Raw genomic sequence first — 21,973 nt, forward strand, 5'->3', positions numbered from 1 at the left:
ATTTAGGTGTGGCCTCGCCGAATACGGCTAACGTAACTGTGAAAACCTATGTTCGTCGAAAAGTCGAATGATGCTCAAACGAGGAAGCTGTTACGCCGGTTTCGTAATACGGCCGAACGATAGAATAAGACCAGTGCAACAAAGAAAGCTCATTGTCTTGTATAACAATTTTGTAGTTTTTATTCACATCGAACGTCGTACGACAAAAATGTAGTTAAATCAGTACCAAATCGCTGTCTTACTCCTTTGTCATTATACGCTCCTGATTATATGCTAGTAGTGCACACTTGTGCAAGAACCAAATAGCTCAATGGGGTTGCTGTATACTGTTACTAGTAACAATTTACTGTTACTGAAATCAAGGTTACTATTTTCTACCACCTCCCGCACTGACATAGGCACACTCACGCACACGTGCCTGCATATGCACAAACGCACATCATGATTGCTAATACAGTACGTACAGTAAACGAATGGCGTTATGTGATGCGCGATGTACACTGTGTGAATGCAGAGAAGCTCGCTCATCATTTGACTTGGTTCTGTGTATATGACTATGCAGTGATTGCTTCATTTCCATTGTTCGCTTGTTCATTATGCATACTCGTTGTACATAGCGATCGCAAGGCAGCTAATACAGTGTATACGCGCATTACATACATTGTATAAGTCGACAAAATGTCGTCATTTTCGTAAGTCGACACAAATATGCTGCTCCCAAAAGTGTCGACTTGTGCGAGTTTTACTGTATTATAGCTTGTATAATTTATATTTTAGGTCAGCTGACTTTAGCAGGCTAGCTATCAAGCAGAATCCTATGCTAGCCGAGGCATATTCTAACCTTGGAAATGTCTACAAAGAAAGAGGTGCGTTAAAAGAGGCTTTGGAAAACTATAGGTATGCTGTTCGATTGAAGCCGGATTTCATTGATGGATATATTAACCTGGCAGCAGCATTGGTAGCAGCTGGCGACATGGAGGGTGCTGTACAAGCCTATGTAACTGCGCTGCAGTATAATCCGGTAAGTTGAATGCTGGAAAGCACCTAGTATGTGTTTGAATCTTGTGAATGTTGTTCAAAAATTCTATCGTATAGGGTCTAGATTGTTATATAAAGATTTCATGTCGGTTGTTTGTGACTAGAATGTATTCAATTGGTTGTGAAGTTTTGTTTAATTTCCCCGTTAATTTATCTTAACTGTCATCTGTTGGGCTTTATGTTTATAAATTGTTACAAATATTCGCAGGACCTCTACTGTGTGCGCAGCGATCTCGGAAATCTACTCAAGGCACTTGGTAGACTGGATGAAGCCAAGGTACACACAACAGTCACGGGTTCTTTATTATTACCATTTCATGTATATATGTATATTTAAGCGACCACATGTGCCTTCACAACCTTAAATTTGCTTAAAATTACAAAACCAAATTTCTCACAAAAGATTAAATCGTGTGCGTCTCTAAGCCGGTGTCCGTTGTTAAAGTGTTTGCTAAATGGAAGCATGGCATATGAATGTGTATACCACATGCCAGTGTTACTTATGCATAAGTTGCATTGGCAAGGCATGTAGTTGCAATTATATAAATATATGCCAGCTTACTGATATGGGTGTTACTTGTAGGGTTCAACAGCTGAGAATACCTAGCCCCTCACTTATTTCAGGAATTGTGGCATTCACCTTACTTGGACACGATGGTTGGCATTTTTGTCACCAACAGAGCAGATGCTGCTTGCTTTAGTGCATAGGATTTGACCACACCTCGACATCAAAATTTTTAGACTTTTGCAACTTGCGCTTTTTGCATTGATTTTGGTATAGCACGTTAGTTCATACAAGCAAACGAGGTTAAAGGTGTGTGTGGCTGTGCATTTCGGTAACCAGCATCTGATAGTCCTTTTCAGCGTATAACTCTCTTTATTTTATAAACCAGGCCTGCAGCAGAAACTGATAATTTGGTTTTCTTTTCTGTGCATACCTCCTTGCGCGCGATTGCCATTGCCAAACTGTTATGGTTCTGGCTTTGCTTGTAGAAGATATGATTGGTTACAATTTTTGTCATGCAATCTTGATTTGCTGAAAAATTCCATAAAGTAAAATGTACAGGTGAAGTAAGCTGTGAGCCAAGTGACCATAACATTTTACGCATTGCGCCAAAACTCAGCTGCGCCCCCTTGCGATTGCGCTGCGCTGTGCAGGGGACAGTGTGTGGTGTTGATCACAGACCAGGTCCATCGTAAATGTGGAAAGTGAAAAGCTACTCTAGTGCGTAGCAGATTATGGGCGGTAGCATCTCATTAACATTATAATGTGATGTTTGCTGTATCTGTTGCTGGTGTCATTGTCACACCATAGGAGTGTGTCTGTGATGTATGTTGTAGCCAGACCACACTGTTTCCTCCACACCTGTGATATAGCTTGCGAATGGACAGAGCCCTTCGTCCACCTGAAAGCATCAAACTGGATGTGACTTGCTACGTATTCTCAGTATGGACCCCACAGTCGCAAAAAAAATTACGGTGGGGACCCTGCTTGGAGATTTTTGGAATAACAAATTATAACATTCATTTTTATATTCTAAAAATTAAAATTAATATTTAAAAAAATTCATTTTCTCTATCAGATAAAATTTGTCTCATATACAGCACATCAAATTGATTGTAAATGTAGTAAAACATTTCATATTGCATAAGAAGGTTTGAAGAAGCATGTTTGGTCATTTTTGCTTACTGATCATTCAAACATAGATAATATTCTTAAAGAACACTGAAGTTTTTGTTAATGTTAAGCTAATATATATGTATGTATATATATATATATATATATATATATATCAAGAGCTCATAATAGAGAAGAGTATGACACCGTTTTAACACCGTTTGGCATAGTTTTCAACTTGTAATGTGAATAAATATATTCAAACTTTACCTTGTTTTCGTCTATGATTCTCCCTTTATGACACCATTCGTCTATGACACCACCAATTTACCTGAAAATCGTATCTGTTCTTCAAAAACGTTCTTTGAATGCGACACGGTTTCACACAGTTTTCCCAAATGTTCGCATGTATTCGGCGCAAGTTTATTATCGGATTAGTGTTCTATTGCCTATGACGGAATGCTGGGGGCTGTGGGGGATATTAAGCATCGAATTGTATTTAGCGTGTAGCGTTTCCAGCGTGCTAGAAATAAATGTGTGCTCACAGCGAGCTAGCAGCTGATTTTAGCTGTGTTGCCATAGTGTTCCTGATGATAAGGAAGCGAAACAAGTGCTGTTACTGTGCTTACCTAATATCTCCAACAGCCCCCAGCGTCCCGTAGTTACAACCTGGTGCTGCTTCCGCATATCAACATGCGCCGAATACATGCGAACATTTGGGAAAACTGTGTGAAACCGTGTCGTATTCAAACTGAAAGAACTTTTTTGAAGAACACATACGATTTTCAGGCAAATTGGTGGTGTCATATGATTAAGGGAGAATCATAGACGAAAACAAGGTAAAGTTTGAATATATTTATTCACATATTGATAGAATATTAGTTGAAAACTATCAAAACGCTGTTAAAACGGTGTCATACTCTTCTATATTATGAGCTCTTGATATATATATATATATATATATCATAGTACCCACAAGTTTTGTATACTTACCTTCTAGCTCGTTATAACAGCCAAGAATGTTTAGTGTCAGCAGTAGTAAAATCATCAAGGCACCATCATTCGGGCCTCGGTATAAAAAGAGCAGTAATAAATTCTGCTGAATGCATGTGTAACAGAGGTGCGTCATTCAATGCATTGTGATTCGTTCAAATGCATGTGGGCCCGCTTGCTGGACCCTGGCGAAGCCAGCAGACGTGGGTGCTGGAAAGAGAGAGTTCTGCTTAGATTTCAGGACATGAAAACGTACTAATGGTCTCTCTTTTGTTTTTCCCTATATAATCGTTGCATCAGTTTTAAGATCCTGTTGGCCAATGCGGCATGTGAGTGAAAGGACTTCCTCTGAATATCGTCTGCAGACTCGGACTGGTAATGTTTGGTCGTTCTGTAACAGGTCTTTAACTGGTTGTGCATCAGTCTCTACATACTATTTTCATACTCGTGTGTATGTATATGTATGACAGTCAGCGTGGGTCTGCGTTTGGCAAATTTGTAGTTTGCTGAATCGTATGCCATGTTTATTCTCTACTTCCTGTGAAAACTCGTTTTGTTATCAAGTCAGTCGTACAGACTCAAGCGTGAAAACAAACTTATGTATGAGGAGGCTGGCATTTTGTATGTCTGTACACAATTTGTAAGTAGATTGTCATTTTTGCCAATATTATATTGGCTTGCTTTCAGCGCATTTGAAAGCTGCATGCGATGGTGCTGGCGACCGCTGGGCGCATTTTTGCGAGCGTACATAGGGTTACGAAGTACACTTTGCCCTAGCCACGATTGCTCGATCCTGACAGGTTCTGTACAAGCGTCTTTGGATGTCAGCCATTCAATGAAGAATTCTGTAACAGGAAAGAGAAGTGTTAGTATGGTTAGCCTTGTTTGGACACATAAAAGCCATTTAAATCCAGAACCTGTGCACCTCGGGTAATCGTGGGTATGAGCACGGCGAACGGATGCAGCATTGGGCGCAGCGCGGTGCGGCGCGGCTTTGCGAGCAGCTAGCGGCGCGGCGTCACACCTGTCTAGTGTGCACCTAGTTGTGTACCGTGTACCAAGAATGTTTCTAATGGTTGTTTTCTTGGTCTCCTGTCTTCCCCTCCTGTATTATTACCGTCATGTAGTCATGCTACCTGAAAGCCATCGAGACTCAGCCGAACTTCGCTGTGGCCTGGAGCAACCTTGGGTGTGTTTTCAATGCTCAAGGAGAAATCTGGTTGGCTATCCATCATTTTGAGAAGGTATTCAACTAATTATAAATTAAACAATTACAGGTTCAGCGCTCGAGCTTAACGGTTGCCCGCTTGCCCGGGACAAGTACTTCGGGCTATCGGGCAAGTAGCTAGTAGCAAGCTGCTCGTTAAACTTGCTCGACGGGGCAGGTGAATGAAATCATATGCAGAGGAAATATATACGAGTTATCTCCATCGTTAGAAATTAGTGCCGACCCGGAGGCCCGAGGCCAGCAAGTTTTTGCTCGGGCCACCATCTCTACAAAACTGCCGGTCCTCCTGACCAGCACTTTTTCCCCTCGTGTTACGCTGAAATACTACGGTTATCTCAACGGCAGTTTAGACACACTTGTAAACGGGAGCGCATTCTAATACGCCCCGTTCCTGAACGTAGACGGGGTATCCAAAACATCTAGAGCCGAGGGCATGAACTCCCTCAACGCATGATTCGCCACATGAACAAAAACTTGCGACAGTCTAAGAAATCGATTGCGTTATGTAGCGCAGCCCAGTGTTTTTATGACCGTATAACAATAAGTTCATATGTGGCAGGGGTTATCGTGGGGAGTGAGGGCACGATCAGTGACACTTGATGCCCACGTAATCAAAGCTGTTAACTGAAGTCGTCACTTTTCTTTACGTAGAAAGTGGACTATTTTTATTCAGTTAGATATCTAGAAGCAATGTAAACTGTATATACTTAAAAATTCTAGGCACTTCTAAATTTGCGGTTGTGCGGCAGCATTGATCTATGCATGGGGGTACCGTGGACTGGGGAAGAGAAAAACGAAAGTAAACCCTTTCCCAGAAGCTCCCCCGACATTCCTAGAGCTTGAAACATATTATATCACCAACTCTAATTAAGTTACATACATGTATGCTGTTAATGACAATGGTTATTTTTAGCTCACCTTGACATCGTCAAGTTGAGCTATTGCCATGGGTTGTCGTCCGTCGTACGTCCGTCCGTCCGTCCGTCCGTCAACATTTGGTTTCGGTCAACGATAACTCAGGAACCGTTTGACCCACATGTTTGAAATTTTGTGTAGTTGTTACTGCTATGCTCCCATATGGAACGTCTTATTTTGAAGCACGCCAGTCGACGTACTTTCGAGCCACGGCAATTTTTTGGCAAAAATGGGAATTGCCATTAGTCAGTTCAGGTTCAACAATTTTGATATTTAAAAAAAATTATGCAAATTAGGTAGGGTTTGGCAATTAGATAGCATATTATATAAACACAAACAGTCTGTGGTGTCACACTCGTCTGGTTCGTTTTACAAGATTTCATTGACAATATCTTTATTGCAAAATTGCGCCATCGCTACAAAGCGGGTATAGCGCCATCTACGGTCACAAATTGTGATTCATTTTGGTTTATAAATTATTATTGCGATATACAGATGGCAATCGTTTCTATAATGTACGTCGATGGTTGCTCAATTAAAACTGACTTCTCCTTACTCACTCATTTGTGTCCTTTTTTGTGGTGAGCTACAGTGTCATTGACACTTTCATTATATACTATTTTGTTACTCACTGCTAGTAAATAAGCGGACCACCAACTTTCTGAAGTTGGTGGTCCTGCTGTCCACTAGAAATTCGAACCCTGGTTATCTCCTGCACCATGTTGGACTCCGTGTACATTTCATTTTAGTATAAGTCGTTATAGGAATTCTAATTCGTTGCTTGTCAGTTGATGATCAGGTTATGTGACAGTTTGGTAAATTTATTTATTCGGATTTGAAATGAATTATTATTAAGTAATCATTCGTTTAAAAGTATTGTTGAATCACATGTATTATATTTACAAAAAGTACAAATTCAATTCATTATCAGTGATCATATAATTGAAGCAAAAATTTAAATATTATTTATGAATAAAGGTATTGTAACAAAAATATTTATAGATTGCTAGTTTCTAAACTTCATTGAATGATTTTGAATCTGTAACCAGTGACTTGACGGAGGTTAGAATTATCTTGATAAAATCAGTAAACAAAATTGTTGTGTTAATTTTATTGATCTTCTCATTTTACTACAAAAAAGTAGTGCAAGTGAATATTGCTATAGGGCAAGTGCTTTTCAGTTTTACTTGCCCTGCAGGGCAAGTGGACATTCAAAGTTAACGTAGAGCCCTGAGGTAGTGATGGGAATCGGTTGGAATTTCATCATCGATCATCGGTTTCACCCAACCGATCAGTGATTGACAGGGATGAGAATTTCCCGTGGATCCGCGGAAATCCGCGAATTTCACAGTCCCAGGGTCGATTTTATGAAACGTCTAAATCCGTTGAGAGAAAATTTTAGTGGGGGTTAGAATGTACAAATTTTCATTTTACAGTCCAACAGTATAATTCATTCAATATAGACACGGCTTAGTTCACTGTTTGAGATTGTCAGACGTTGGCCAGTGTGTGCATTTATTTGACGCTGCAAGTGTGTGTGGGTATGTGTGCCGCGCGTGCTACGCAGGCCTACGCGATCGATCGATCGTGTACATCAAAAGCCGCCGCGTCACGCGTGGCCTTGAGGGTCGTTTTATGAAGTAGCTGGCCCAGGCTCTGCGACTGTTTCACGTGGTAGGAAACTTAGGTACGAACTGTTTCCCTTCTCGCCAACGAAGTTCTGTTTATAATACATATATACATAACCATAAAAGGTGGTGTCGCGAGCTGCCTTTTTTGTTGACCTTTGAAAACGATAAAAATATTAATGTCGCGCAATTGCGCCCTAGCTCCTAGGGCGTTAGGAATATTATATCGTGCGCGAAAGGGATGATTTTTAGCTCATCTGACATAGTCAGATGCAGCTTGTAGAATCGCATGATCGTCCGTCCGTCCGAGCGTCCGTCCGTCCGTCCGTCCGTCCGTCTGTCAACAGTTGGGCACAAATCTTAACCGCTCGACGTACGGTCACGATATTCGGGACGTTGGGGGGTAATCCGAAAACGAGTTGGGATGTCGAAGCTGGGGGTCAAAGGTCAAAGGTCAAGAGGTGTAAAAGAAGGGGGAACATTCACGTCCTCTAACATTAAGGTCATAGGGAGGAAATGCAGAAGGTTTGCGGCAACCAAATCTAAACAGCTCGCCTAGGCTTCGTGATAGGTCGGTGTCGTATAGACATCATTGGTAGGAAAGAGCCATCACTGTGCCGAAATTGGAGTCACAAGGTCAAGGCTGCCACAGGTGCAGATTTTAGACCTATTTTGCTGAGGAATCATGGGTGTGAGCGGAGCGATTGGAAAAAACTTTTTTGTTTCAGCGGTGACCTAGCATTTGTAATGGCTTATGAAAACGCATTGAAATATGCTTTCCATGCCATGCCGAGAGAGTAAGTGTCGGATAACCTTTTGACCCTCAAGCAGGAGGGTTTTAAATATGGATTTGTGTTACTGTCCTGTTAGAAAAGAATTTGACATGGCCGGGTTTGCTAAGTAGACATCTATACATGCCTTGATGTACGAGGCTTAATGTCCAAGCAGTGAAATTCCAAAAGCTAAAGTTGGTTGAAGGTTTAGTGCTCCTAAATCCTCTGAATTTTCTATGGCATTCTGTATTGTCCAGTATTTTACAAGGCTCTGTAACGTATGCGCCACTGCGCCAGTGGCCACTGCCAGTGTGCATGTGGTGGTGGCTGTGTAGTTGTTGCCTGCGTTAATTAGTTACGAGGTGGCAGATCTCTACTTGCAAGCCTGTAGCTGTGCGGTAGGTTAAATGGATGAGTGCGTGTACCTATTCTGTCTTGCAAATCAGTTGTTGCTACTACGTAACGATGGGAGCTTCCATCTTTAAGTCTGAAAGACACTTAAACGTACGCGCCCATCTCGTGGCAACTTTTCAGTAACTGATGCCCGACAACATTCCTTTAAGAGGTTCCGTGATACCATGCCCTGTCATTCCACTGTTTCGCGTGTATGGAACACCATTTGGGACAACTAGGGTTTACTAGAATCCCACCACTCCACCACAGAGTCACCGCAGTAGATGTTAGATGAGCGCTGTCGCTCCGCGGCACTTGTTTTCATAATCGAGCACTTAGTCGGTTGCTGCAAACGACTGACTTTCGATTATAATTGATCATCGGGACATCACTACTATCTGGGTGAAGTTTTTTGATCGTTGATTTATTGTCGTAAAGTGTCTAGTCATTCTCTGTTATTGTACTTTTATACATGAAGATAATGGAATTGTATTGTGTTCAGTAGATAAAAACCCATTTGCTTTTTATCGGTTTTATTATTGATTAGCATCAGGCAACAAAGTTATATTTCAGCCTACTGTTGGAACCAACTGTACGAAAATGAATGTGTTCTGAGTGTCTGATTCTGTTTGTAGGCAGTGCAGCTTGACCCAAATTTTCTGGATGCTTACATTAATTTGGGAAATGTACTGAAGGAAGCGCGCATCTTCGATCGGGCAGTGGCTGCATACTTGCGTGCATTGAACCTCAGCCCCAACCATGCTGTCGTGCATGGAAACCTGGCCTGTGTATACTATGAGCAAGGGTATGTATGTCTGCGTGATCTGTTGTAGTAGTCTGAAGCCATTGTTAGATACGGAGATTCTTGCTTTCAGTGATAAAGAATCTTCTCTTGGCGAATCTTTTCCCGTTGTTGTAACACAAAGGTATAGTGAACTCAAGAGAAACCATCATGAAATGTCTGAAATTGAATCAGCTTTACTGTTACAGTGACAGTGTGTATTGTTATTGTTCCATTCATTACGTGTGTGCTTACTGTATTTGACCATAGGTTAATAGACCTTGCAATAGACACGTACAGAAGAGCTATCGAACTGCAGCCACATTTTCCCGATGCCTACTGTAATCTGGCAAATGCCCTTAAGGAGCAAGGAAAGGCATGTTTTGATGCTAATTCTAAGCAAAATGTTATGGTCAATGCTTGTTTTTATTGTATATTAAATCTATAAGTTGTATATATTGATAAGTCACAGTACATTATAAATCATTGATAAATACTAGTACATTATAAATTATTGATAAATAATTACAAGTGTATAATATACAAGGGAAATTCGTCATTTACTAGCCTTAGAATACCTACGATTTACTACGCGTAACTCAACCAACTTGAGCTGAAAACATACACAGTACATTCGCCTAGCATCGTACGAAATTGTTTCTTCGTATACACCCGCAATCCGGAGATACAGACTAAAACGTACACACAATTCTCCATTCTGTTGGCAGCAGATCGACTCCATAACCCGCCTAACTTGAAACAATAGGCAGATACTAACGACTCTTGCACTCTCGGCGATGCGGTGTGGCTCGCTGGGAGATTATCTACTTCTGATAATATTAAAGTTCCTTCTATTTTATGATCTCTATCATTGTTATGACAAATGTTTCAGGTCCCAGAGGCTGAGGAATGCTACAACACAGCGCTAAGACTCTGCCCTACGCATGCAGACTCGCTAAACAACCTAGCCAACATCAAACGTGAGCAGGGTTATATAGAGGAGGCCACGAGATTATATGTCAAAGCGTTGGAGGTAAAATATGACTATTTTAGCATAATTTCTGGATAATTTCTTATTTGATAAGGTGTATAAATTTGGTTCTATAACGGTGATTCCTTTTTAGCTCACCTTGACATCGTCAAGATGAGCTATTGCCATGGGGCGTCGTCCGTCGTACGTCTGTCCGTCTCTCCGTCAACATTAGGCTACGGATAACTTTGGAATCGTTTGACCCACATGTTTCAAATTGCAAACAGTTGTTACTCCTATGGGAGAAGTGTGAACATCCTATTTTGGTGCATGCCAGTTGACCTATTTTCGAGCCACGCCCACTTTTTGGCAAAAATGAAAATGGCCATAAGTCAGTTCAGGTTCAACGGATTTTGCTCATTTTAGGTTTGTGAATGAATAACGACTGGCCCCAAAACATCACAGGGGTTTTGATATATTTTTTTAATTATGCAAATTAGGTAGATTTTGGCAATTTCACTATGCATTTCAGTGTCTGCCTATGGTCAACGATAACTCAAGAACCGTTTGACCCACATGTTTCAAATTGCATACAGTTGTTACTCCTATGGGAGAGATTTGAACGTCCTATTTTAGAGCACGCCAGTTGACCTACTTTCGAGCCACGCCCACTTTTTGGCAAAAATGGAAAAGGTCATTCAAAATTCATTCAATTTTGTTAAATTTACCTACCTAATCATAGTAACGTACGTGTAATATTAGGTTTTAGATTCTTCGTTACAGTAATTTGACTGGAATATTTTATTGCTTTAAATTGTGCGATAATCGAAAAACCAAAATGGCGATCATTTAGAAGTACAGCTCCATCTCTCGCCCAGATTTCATACTCGCATCTGAAACATTTATTTTTGCATCAAAACTAACCCTGAAACAAAACAGTGAAATGTCTATTAGTATTAAAGGGATATTAGACTCTAGGATTTTACTGCATACAATTGTACTTGCTGTATAACAAATCGTCTATACCCACACGTACTTGTTACCAGATACCTAATTTAATTGTTATAATTAATTACACATCAACGCTACGAAAATTGAATGCCATTGACACCCGCGACTGTGCTGCCACCCTGAAAAGTTGCGCATTTCCCAATATATTTTGTACGTGACAGACCGAGGGCTAATCACAAAGGTGCAATTATATTTATACCTAAATGCTCCCTTTAAACAGGGAATAAGGACATTTGATCACATTTCGGTCCGGCATAAATTAAACACTTGCCAAATTTTAAATATCATCTCTCGCTTCTATCACACACCCAAGGTGAGCTATAGTGTCATTGACACTTTCATTACCATTGCCAATGATGATGACATCTGATTGGGCCACAATGTAGGCCTGGTGAAAACAAGGCTTTGCAGTCCCTGTCTAATAGATTAGTAATGTGCAGTATCATTACTTATAAGTTACTTGATAAAGTAATTTCATTTCTCTATGGTAACTCTTCCATGTGGAACTACGATAATAACCCTCATTTGAACGAAATTTTTGCCTTGAAGACCCTCCAACTTAACTCTAGGCTAAACTCTGCTCTAAAAATTAAATTAAATTTTCATAATTTTATCTGTAGGTATTCCCAGAGTTTGCTGCTGCACACTCCAACCTTGCCAGTGTGCTGCAGCAACAGGGAAAACTTCAGGAGGCTCTGATGCATTACAAGCAGGCTATCAGGTACGTGTATGTAAATTTCTGCAGCACCTACTAGTATTGTACGGCTCTGGTCTTATTCCTAATGTGGTATTCTGGGCCTAAGCTGCATATTTAAAGATAGGCCTATGACCACAGAACTGCTGTTTGTTACTATATTATGGAGATGGCAGTTGTAGATAATAGTTAATAAGTTTACTAAAATAAAATCGTAATACTAAAAGGGATACCTAGTGATGGCGGCTATGATATTTAGAGTGGCGGGTGCATTTTAGGATGGCGGGGCTCGACGATAGCCTGGCGGGCCGCCAGGCTATAAGTATAAGTGCTCTTGGAGAAACCTGCATACGTATAAAACTACTGTCATTTTATATTTCTTTTATGGTGTTTATTGTAGATTAAACGTGTAATTGTATTAGCTAAGATGCTAGAAATAAAACTTAAAAGACCACTCCACTGTCAAACCAAACAAATTATAAATGCTCATTTAATTTTTAAGATTTCTATATTTGCTGCACATATATTCAGATAGGGGTGTATGCAGTCAAAGTAGATTATCCAGTCACATGTAACATTTAAGTCAACATAGCAAATTGTCACTTATACTATATATAAACAAGAGCACTCGGAGAGCACAGACCTCAAGGCAGCTGAATTCTCTCAATGTGGAATTTTTTATTAATTAATTAAGTGGAAAAATTAATTAATTAATTAATTGGATCCGGATTAGTGGAAGCGTGCAGGTGGGGGAGGACTGTGGTTGCCCCTTAGCCTGTGTTTGCGTGTTTTTAAGTCTACAGCCAGCGCACCTAGCGAAAGTGAACTGAAACGTGCATGTTCACAAACAAACAAACCAACACTCAAACATTCGCCGGTGAAAACATAACCTCTGCCACGCCTCTGGCGGAGGTGATAATATACTTATGTCAAAGGGATTGGGTACTCTACTTATAACGTATTTTTTAAAGTTATAATTATTGTTCTGTCATCAATCATTGCATCCGGGGCCAGCAGTAGCTGTAGCTGTAGCTGTAGCATGTACTGTAGCCAGCGTAGGCCGAAGTAACCTTTTGGCTGATCGCCCTTAGCAGGGAAGTAATTAAATACAACGTAACCCAACACAGGGTTGGGTTAGACTGTGACACTAATTATTGTTAACTAATTATTGTGACACTAATTATTGGGTTAGGCCACCCTGTGTTGACGTTGACCCTAGACCCTGCCATGTGTTGAACGTAGACCCTAGGCTATTCTGTGTTGGGTTACATTATTAATTGTATCTAGCCATTATTCTTATAGCCAGTTATAGCCAGTATATTAGGCTATATAGGCCCTAGGCTATAGGGAATAGACCCTATGCTAGGGCCTATTCTGTGTTGGGTTACATTATTGAATATTGTATCTAGCCAGTTATAGCATTATAATTTATAGCCAGTTATAGCCATTATTGTATCTAGCCTAGCAGCAAATTTGCATCAGAAACTCAGCATGCTTGTCTACCATCGAAAATTCTAATTGAAAAACTGAAACATACGAGGCTGAAGGTGTTCCCTGACTGATGTCATTTCTTGACAACAAAGACACTCTCTGTTCGATAACATCAGAGCCTGATACAGTGATAACATCCTTTGCTTGGCACAAGCCGCAGCTGCACCAATCGTCAGCTGTTCCGGTGACACGGTGTTGAACTTGAAGCGAATCACCAACACTGTATGCTACCCGTTTTTCCCCATCTTTCCACTCGGGCTCAAAAGAGTACCGTACGGTGCAAAATTGGTGGCAGATTTAGTCAGATATTGAAATTCCTCGGGGGCCTACTGTCCGATTCAGAACTGACAGAAGATACGTAAACACGTGGTTCGCCCATTTCCAATGTGTGAAAGAAGTGAGCACGCGCCACTCAACAAACACGCAAGGCATTGCAGGAGAATTATGGCGGCCTGTACAAAAGTTGGCGTAGCCCAAGATCGATCATAGACATAATCAAAAGCAGGTTTGATCATAATATGTTCTAAAAATGTCAGGAAACATGTTTAAAAGTAATTACAATGTCATATATTAGGCTAAATATGCTATAGATGTCAGAATCCCTTTAAACTGATTGGGAAATTTTTGCTCAGAAAAAAAGAAATATAGCTGAATATAGTCTCACCTGACAGCGGAAATATCACTGATTACACCAACATTAAAAACACTAAGATTTTAGGAAGTGATTATTTACCCGACCGTCGGGCCCGCAATGAAGAAAATCCCGATTCGGTACACGACCGTGACGTCATCGATTAAGTCCATTTACCCAGAATGCTCAGCTGGAAAAATAGTTTGAGGGCACAGGCTTGTGCTCAATAGCAACAGATATAAGGTTGGCTAAATAGCGCAATGGTAAACTTCTCGACCTGTAACTGTAACGGTACGTGTTTGATTCCTGTAAGAGTTCTTTATTTTCCTCTGCTTTCTGTATTTCTTTATATTGTATTTGTTTGTGTATTTATTTGTTTACGTTTGGCATTAAATATATTTGTTTATGTTTGGCATTAAAAATTTTCCTATTATATATTTGTCTTGTTATGTTTGGCCCTTATGTCCCCAACCTATTGGTAAAAAACATAATTGTTTGTTTACGGTTACGCGACCCTACCTAGAATTTTGGCGTCGACCCTACCTAGCAGCATTTAATAATGTAAAACAGACTGTTAGGCAAGACTACTCAATAAGAAAAGGTTACATTTTTAGTATTAAGAAAAGGGAGCAATTAATACTATCGAACAGAAGGTTAGTCAAGAGTGACACTGACAGATGGCAATCAAGAGCAATAAAATTATTTGCCAAAATAAAATTATTTCCTTACCTACCTACCCTATTTTATTCAAGGACGTAACCCTAAACAAAATTTTTTTACACCTTGTCCTATTTCCAACGCATCGATTAATATTGGACGACGGTCGGGTGCACAAGACTTAATTTCTTCAGTGCGCGCACGACGGTCGGGTAAACAAGACAAAAATTTCTTCACTGTGCGCACGACGGTCGGGTGCGCAGCACCTTTTTTCATCACTCGGTACCCGACTATGGTGCACGCAACGCTATTTCCATCACTCGGTACCCGACGGTCTTACGCGCAATGCGATTTTCATCACTCGGTACCCGACAGTCGTCCGCGCAATGCCATTTTTCATCACTCGGTACATGACGGTCGTGTAAATAATACCTTCCAAGATTTTATGCAGTTATAGCATAGAAAATTAGATATGAACACATCATAACAGCAATGCATCTTATCGTGTAGCGAGAATGGCAGAATTGGTAAACTTGTAAATTGTCGGTGATTAATTGAAAACAAGTGCATTTGAGAGAGCCTGTACTATGTCTATTGCAGATAGGCGGCGGCACTACTATCTAGTCTATACTACCGGCTAGTTTCAAGATTACAGCAAACGAATGTTTACCAAACTAGTAGTTCGAAAATTGCATGTTTTGGTGAATACGAAGGTTCTAAGACATTTTATTGTTACTCTAGACAATTGCTGTTACTCGAGCAATAACGGTAGGTATCATCAAAGTGGTGAAAACACTGGAAAACTCGTAATAATTACTTTAAGCTGTAAAGTAACCAAAAAAAATTATATATATATATATATATAGCCATAGGCATTTCATCAAGGTTTGCACATTTTATTTAAATTTTTTTTGATAATTGAGTATTTATTGTCATAATCCAGCCAGGGCTCGAGTTTAACGGTTGTCCGCTTGCCCGGGGCAAGTACTTGGGGCTATCGGGCAAGTGATTTGCTCCTTAAACTTGCCCGAAGGGGCAAGTGAGTCAAATCGTGTGCAGAGGAAATATATACGAGTTATCTCCAGCATTCAAAATTAACCGGAAGCCCGAGGCCACCAAGTTTTTGCTCGGGCAACCATCTCTACGAAACTGCCGGTCCTCCTGATCGGCACTTTTTCCCTCGTATTACTCTGAAATAATACGGTTATCACATGGGCAGTTTTACAAGGCAACTTTCTGAAGTTGGTCGTCCTGCTGTCCAATAGAAATTCGAACCCTTCGTTGCTTGTCAGTTGATGATCGGGTTTTGTGACAGTTTGGTAAATTTATTTATTTGTATTTGAAATTAATTATTATTAAGTAACCATTCATTTAAAAGTATTGTTGAATCACATGTATTATATTTACAAAAAGTAAAAATTCAATTCATTATCAGTAATCATATAATTGAAGCACAAATTTTAATATTAATTATGAATAAAGGTATTATAACAAAACTATTTATAGATTGCCAGTTTCTAAACTTCATTGAATGATTGTGAATCTGTGGCCAGTGACTTGACTGAGGTTAGTAAATAGATACCATCTTCCTTGGTTTATTTAACATAAAGGATGACTGCTACCTGGAACACACAGATACAGTATAATGATTAGTTATCTCCTCCCCCCAGGGACAAGTTTTTATGGGTACATATAAAACTGAATAGTCTCCAACAGTCTCTCAACCGTCTCTCTGGACACTGGTAAAACTGAATAGTTCTGAATGAAAATGTGCTGTGTCTTTAACAGTCTCTCGGGACACGAAAAACAACTGAATAGTTCTGAATAAAACTGTGCCTTTAACAGTCTCTCGGGACACGTAAAAAAAAACACACACAAAAAACAACAACCCCTGAATAGTTCTGAATAAAACTGAGTCTTTAAAAAACAGTGTCTCATGATCAGGCGTTGTCATCCCTCACTGTGTTGGTATTCTGCTTCCCTGACTAGGCGGCCAGGCCTGCGCGGTGTCAGTAGCTCCTTAGTACCAGGCTTATTGTGAGGCTGGAGACGGGCAATAGCACGTGGTACCCGGGTCATAGCCGGATCATCCGGGCAAGGAGAGTGGTGGTCCGAACGATCGAAGTTCAGTCTCTGTGGCGCTAGGGGTGTCTGGGACACACGTACAGGCGTAGGAGCCACGGTGGGTGACTTGTTTGGGACGAGCGGCGTCTGATGCCCAAACGGTGATGGTGATGGGATGTGATTCTGGATGTCGTGTGGGTGTGTTGCTTGGAAGTGAGTGGGGTGATCGGAGATCACTTCCTGCGGTTGCTGCGCAACTGGGCTGGATTCTACTGCTGTGCCCCCGTTGGGAGTTCTGTTGAAAGGGGTGAACTTGCGAAGATGTTGGCGGTTCCGGATAGTGACTCTGCCCGCACCGTCGACACGGATAGCATACTGGTGGTACTGCCGTACCTCTATGACCGTCCCGGTGCGTTCCCATCTTCTTGGGTGGTTGCCCACCAAATTCTGGAGGTAGACATGATCTCCCACCTGCAGTGCTGGTAACCGGTGAGTGTGTTCATTCCACCGTTCATGCTCCCTGGAGTGCCGTCGAGCGAGTGCCATCTCTCGATGGGACATCAGCTCTGTCCATGTTTCGTGGGGAGAATATCTGCCCAGCGGGATAGGGATGGCATCACGGATGGGTCGCCCGAATAAGATCAGTGCCGGAGAGGACTTCGTCTCTGGGTCGACAGAGTTCCTGTACATCAGTAATGCTCTCTGGAACTTGTCGACTCGAGGGACCCTGCTGCGCGTAATGTTATCCATGAGCATGCGTTTCACCGTTTTCACAGCCAGTTCAGCCCTGCAGTTAGCATGTGGGTTTGCAACGGATGAGACCCTGTGTCTAACCCCCCATGCCTTCAAGAATTCCTGTGTCTTTCCTGCCTTGAACTGTGGACCCCCATCAGATGTCAACTCTTCAGGGATGCCGAATGTCACAAATGTCTCACGCAGTCGCTTGACGAGGCCCTCAGCACCCGAATCTGACCTGTAGACCATGGGCCAGTTTGAATACCTATCCACAATTACTACATAGTCTTTGCTGTTATACGTAAGGTAGTCACTGCAGATCATCTGAAAAGGGTAGTCTGCGGTGTTATGTCGGAAGGGGCTGCATCGGGTTGGACTTGGCCGTCTGATGGCAGTGTGCACACTGGTCCCTCACTCTAGCAATGTCAACGGTGATATCCGGCCAATACACCGAGTCCATGGCCCGTGCACGCATCGCGCTGACCCCTTGGTGGGCAGCGTGGAGTGCGTTGAGTATTTGTGTGCGAAGCGCAGGCGGGATTACAATTCGCTGGCCCATGAGTATCACACCATCAACAACACACAGGCTGGCTGCGTAGCGGTGATAAGGACGCAGGTCTGTGGGCAGCTCTCTGCAATCCAGTGGAAACCCAGACTCCAGGTGGTGGATGAGGTTGACAAATGTCGTGTCTGATGCTGTGGCCTCACGGACCATGTCCCACGTAACGACTGTGATAGCAGCATTCAGACTGGTGGTCGCGGCGGCGACTGTGGACATGTCATCAGCCATATCAGTATCCTCTGTATGCTGACAAAGGTTGGCCAGGGTGTCGTGACGGGACACAGTCATGTTGGCAAGTAGGTCAAGTTCTGATGGCTCACCTGGCAGGCGTAGGCGATCGGGCTGACTGACAGGGTGTCTAGAAGCGGCATCTGGGCCCAGGTTCTTTTTGCCAGACACATGCACGATTGTGAACCGATATCCCAGAGTTTTCTCTTTGAGGTTGAGGAGTCGCCTGTTGTCAATGTCGGTGAGCGACCTATCATTCAGATCTGGAATAGAGGCTTATGGTCAGGTGCGACGATTAGATCATTGCATCCCAGCACATTAGTAGCGTGTTTGGTGAGTGCATACGCAACAGCCAAGGCCTCGCCTTCGATGGGAGCATATCTACTTTCTGCGGGGTGTGTGAATCTGCTGCCGACCAGACAGAGTTTCCAGCCGTCATGGCAACAGACAGGAGTTCGGGTAGTGCACTGGCAGTACTTCTGCATCATGAAGAACCCAATGCCATCAACTGACGTCAGTGCAAGGCATGTCAGTCGAGGGCGGTCGAATAGCGCACTCCTTCTTTCATCTCCTGGATGATGACCTCCTTGGATTGGCGGAACAACTCGTCCAGCTCATCTGTCCACAAGAATTTTGTGGAGGGTTTCAGTAGAGCGCGAAAGGGCTGCATCTGCCGCGTCATTGCGAATGCATACGCCCCCTGGTTGATAAGTCCGAACCAAGCTCTGGCACCGGTGATATCAGTTGGAGTAGGGAAGTTTCTGATGGCATCCAGGAACTTGGTACTGGGCCGTACGTTTGTCGGTGTGATCGTAAGTCCTGCAAAGTCAACAGTGTCCTGGGCAAATTGAAATTTCCCTGGGTGCAGAGTGATGCCATTGCGCGCACACAGGTCAAGCCATTCACATGCCTGAAAGAACGCTGTTTCGACTGAATTTGTCCACATACAGGTATCGTCCACACATTTGACCTTGTCTCGGAAGTTAGTGATGATGGCATCGAAGCGCTGGTTGTAGGCATCACCGCTGGCCAGGAATCCCTGTGGAGCCACCTTGTACCTGTAGCGCCCCCATGGCGTGATGAACGTTGTGAAATGTCGGTCCTCTTCGCGAATGGGCACGGAATGGTACCCATTCCAGGCGTCTGTCACCGTTTTCTTCATGCCCTGAGGAACACTGTCTGCCAGGTGGAAGGGGCTGGGCACGTGGTGGGTTTGCCGGACGGAGTGACGATTCTGTGGTTGCAAGTCTACAGTCCGCCTTGGGGTTCCATCAGCCTTGCCTGTTACCACCATCCTGGAGCACCATGTTGTGGGTGTGTTGGGACTGACCCGCTCAAGGACGCCAATGCGGACGTCCCTCTCGAGATCAGCATAGACTCTATCCTGCCAGTGGATTGGGACAAGCGCTGGCTTGTGGATGGCCACCGGTTTGGCGTTGGGGTCAACGTGGAGTTGTAGAGGCTCACACTTCATAAGTGGCAGTGGTTGATGCTCACACACATTGAATGTCGTCGCGCCATAATAGTCAAGAAGCCATCCTTTCAGTGCTTCCACATTCTCTTCTGTAGCCTCCAATCCTGGAGGTAAAATGGCAGGCTTTGGGTCCAACTTTGGGTTGTTTTCGTGTTGTGATGAAGTAAAGTGGAAAACTGCTGATTTTTATTGTAAAGCACTAAATATATACTCAGGAAAGAAAGCTAAACCACAGGATGGAATTGAACTCATTAAATTGGACAAATGGTAGCAGTCATAAATAGATACCATCTTCCTTGGTTTATTTAACATAAAGGATGACTGCTACCTGGAACACACAGATACAGTATAATGATTAGTTAGTCAGAATCGAAAATTTTAACATGCTTTTTATGCTAGGCAATGGAGCTAACAAATTTGCACATTTTTTAATGCGAAAAATATATTTCTAAAGAGTTAGAAGCGTTTCCCCGCCATTGACCGACGCTTGAACAGCACCAGAGCTGCAAAGCCGGGGAAAACCGATGCAGGTGGCCAGGCAGGCTGGCAGGCAGGCAGCGATGCAGTTGAGCAGACAGGCAGAGAGACAGGCAACGAGGCAGACTTGTATGTAGCCAGGGAGGCAGGTAGACATGCAGACAGGCAGAGAAGCAGACAAGCAGCCAGACAAGCTTCCAACGAGGCAGCCAGGCAGATAGCCATGGAGGCAGACAGCGATGCAGGTCGCCATGGAGGCAGGCAGCCATGCAGGCACTCGGGCGGTGATGCAGGTAGACAGGCAGGCTGGCAGGCAGGCAGCGATGCAGTTTAGCAGGCAGGCAGGCAGACAGACAACGAGGCAGACTTGTAGGTAGCCAGGGAGGCAGGTAGACATGCAGGATGGCAGAGAAACAGACAAGCATTCAGACAGGTTGACAATGAGGCAGACAGCTGGATAGCCATGGAGGCAGACAACTATGCAGGTCGCCATGGAGGCCGGCAGACATGCAGGCAACCATGCAGCGAAGCATGTAAGTAGTTAGCCATAGACGTAGGCAGCCAGGCAGCGAGGCAGCGAGGCAGCCAGGCAGTGAGGCATGCAGGCAGCCAGGCCGGCAAGAAGGCAGGCAGACAGGTAGAAAGCAAGACAGGCAGACAAACAGTCAACTACCAACAAATGCGAACGCACAGGACGCCACCCACGCATTCAGGCAGTCATGCAGACAACCGGATAGCGAGACAGACTAGCAAGTAGCCATGGAGGCAGGCAGACATGCATGCATGCAGGCAGGCACTTACCCATGGAGGCAGCCAGCTTTTCAGGTCGCCATGGAGGTCGGCAGGCAGTTAGCCATGGAGGCGTGCTGCTATGCAGGCAACCGGGTAGCAAGGCAGGCAGGCAGGCAGTTAGCCAGGTAGGTAGGCAGCCAGGCAGGTAGGCAGCCAGGCAGCGAGGCAGCCTGACAGTTAGCAATGGGTGCAAGCAGCCATGCTGGCAGCCAGGCAGCGATGCAGTATGGTAGGCCGGCAGGCAGACAGACAGCGAGGCAGACTGGTAGGTAGCCAAGGAGGCAGGTAGACATGCAGAGAGGCAGAGAAGCAGACAAGCAGCCAGACGGGCTTACAACGAGACAGGCAGGCAGATAGCCATGAAGGCAGACAGCCATGCAGGTCGAGATGGAAGCAGGCAGCCATGCAGGCAGCCGGGCAGTGATGCAGGTAGGCAGGCATGCTGGCAGGCAGGCAGCGATGCAGTTTAGCAGGCAGGCAGGAAGACAGGCAGCGAGGCAGACTCGTAGGTAGCCAGGGAGGCAGGTAGGCATGCATGCAGGTAGGCACTTACCCATGGAGGCAGCCAGCTTTGCAGGACGCCATCGATGCATATATATATATATATATATATGAACGTTACAATCCTGGCAAGATGAATAGATAGATAGATAGATGCTAAATAACTGCGTAGTGGCACGTACGTCTTTTCGTGAAAGACGAGAAACAGCATGAGAGCTGACATTCCCCACTTTCACGACGTTGAAAATGTTTACTCTATTATTTTTATAGATTTACTATATTACCCATCTTCACAATGTCAACGATTTTCACGCTATCC

The 21,973-nt window shown here is 43.3% G+C and overlaps 2 protein-coding genes across 2 annotated transcripts; one reads left to right on the top strand and one right to left on the bottom strand.

Moving 5' to 3' along the window:
* The first annotated feature begins 780 nt into the window (after window positions 1–780).
* On the top strand, window positions 781–12,643 carry LOC106812702 (UDP-N-acetylglucosamine--peptide N-acetylglucosaminyltransferase 110 kDa subunit-like). The gene is made up of 7 exons (XM_014816645.1): window positions 781–1,021; window positions 1,247–1,315; window positions 4,777–4,893; window positions 9,222–9,391; window positions 9,638–9,743; window positions 10,260–10,400; window positions 11,969–12,643. Exons 1-7 carry the CDS (start codon window positions 818–820, stop codon window positions 12,101–12,103), a joined length of 942 nt encoding a protein of 313 aa, XP_014672131.1. The 5' UTR covers window positions 781–817; the 3' UTR covers window positions 12,104–12,643.
* A 4,128-nt stretch (window positions 12,644–16,771) lies between these two features.
* On the bottom strand, window positions 16,772–17,869 carry LOC106812695. The gene has a single exon (XM_014816636.1). The coding sequence runs from the start codon at window positions 17,867–17,869 to the stop codon at window positions 16,772–16,774; it is 1,098 nt and encodes a 365-aa protein (XP_014672122.1).
* Window positions 17,870–21,973: the final 4,104 nt, after the last annotated feature.

The sequence above is a fragment of the Priapulus caudatus genome, unplaced genomic scaffold (assembly GCF_000485595.1).
Source record: "Priapulus caudatus unplaced genomic scaffold, Priapulus_caudatus-5.0.1 Scaffold676, whole genome shotgun sequence".
Taxonomy (NCBI): domain Eukaryota; kingdom Metazoa; phylum Priapulida; class Priapulimorpha; order Priapulimorphida; family Priapulidae; genus Priapulus; species Priapulus caudatus.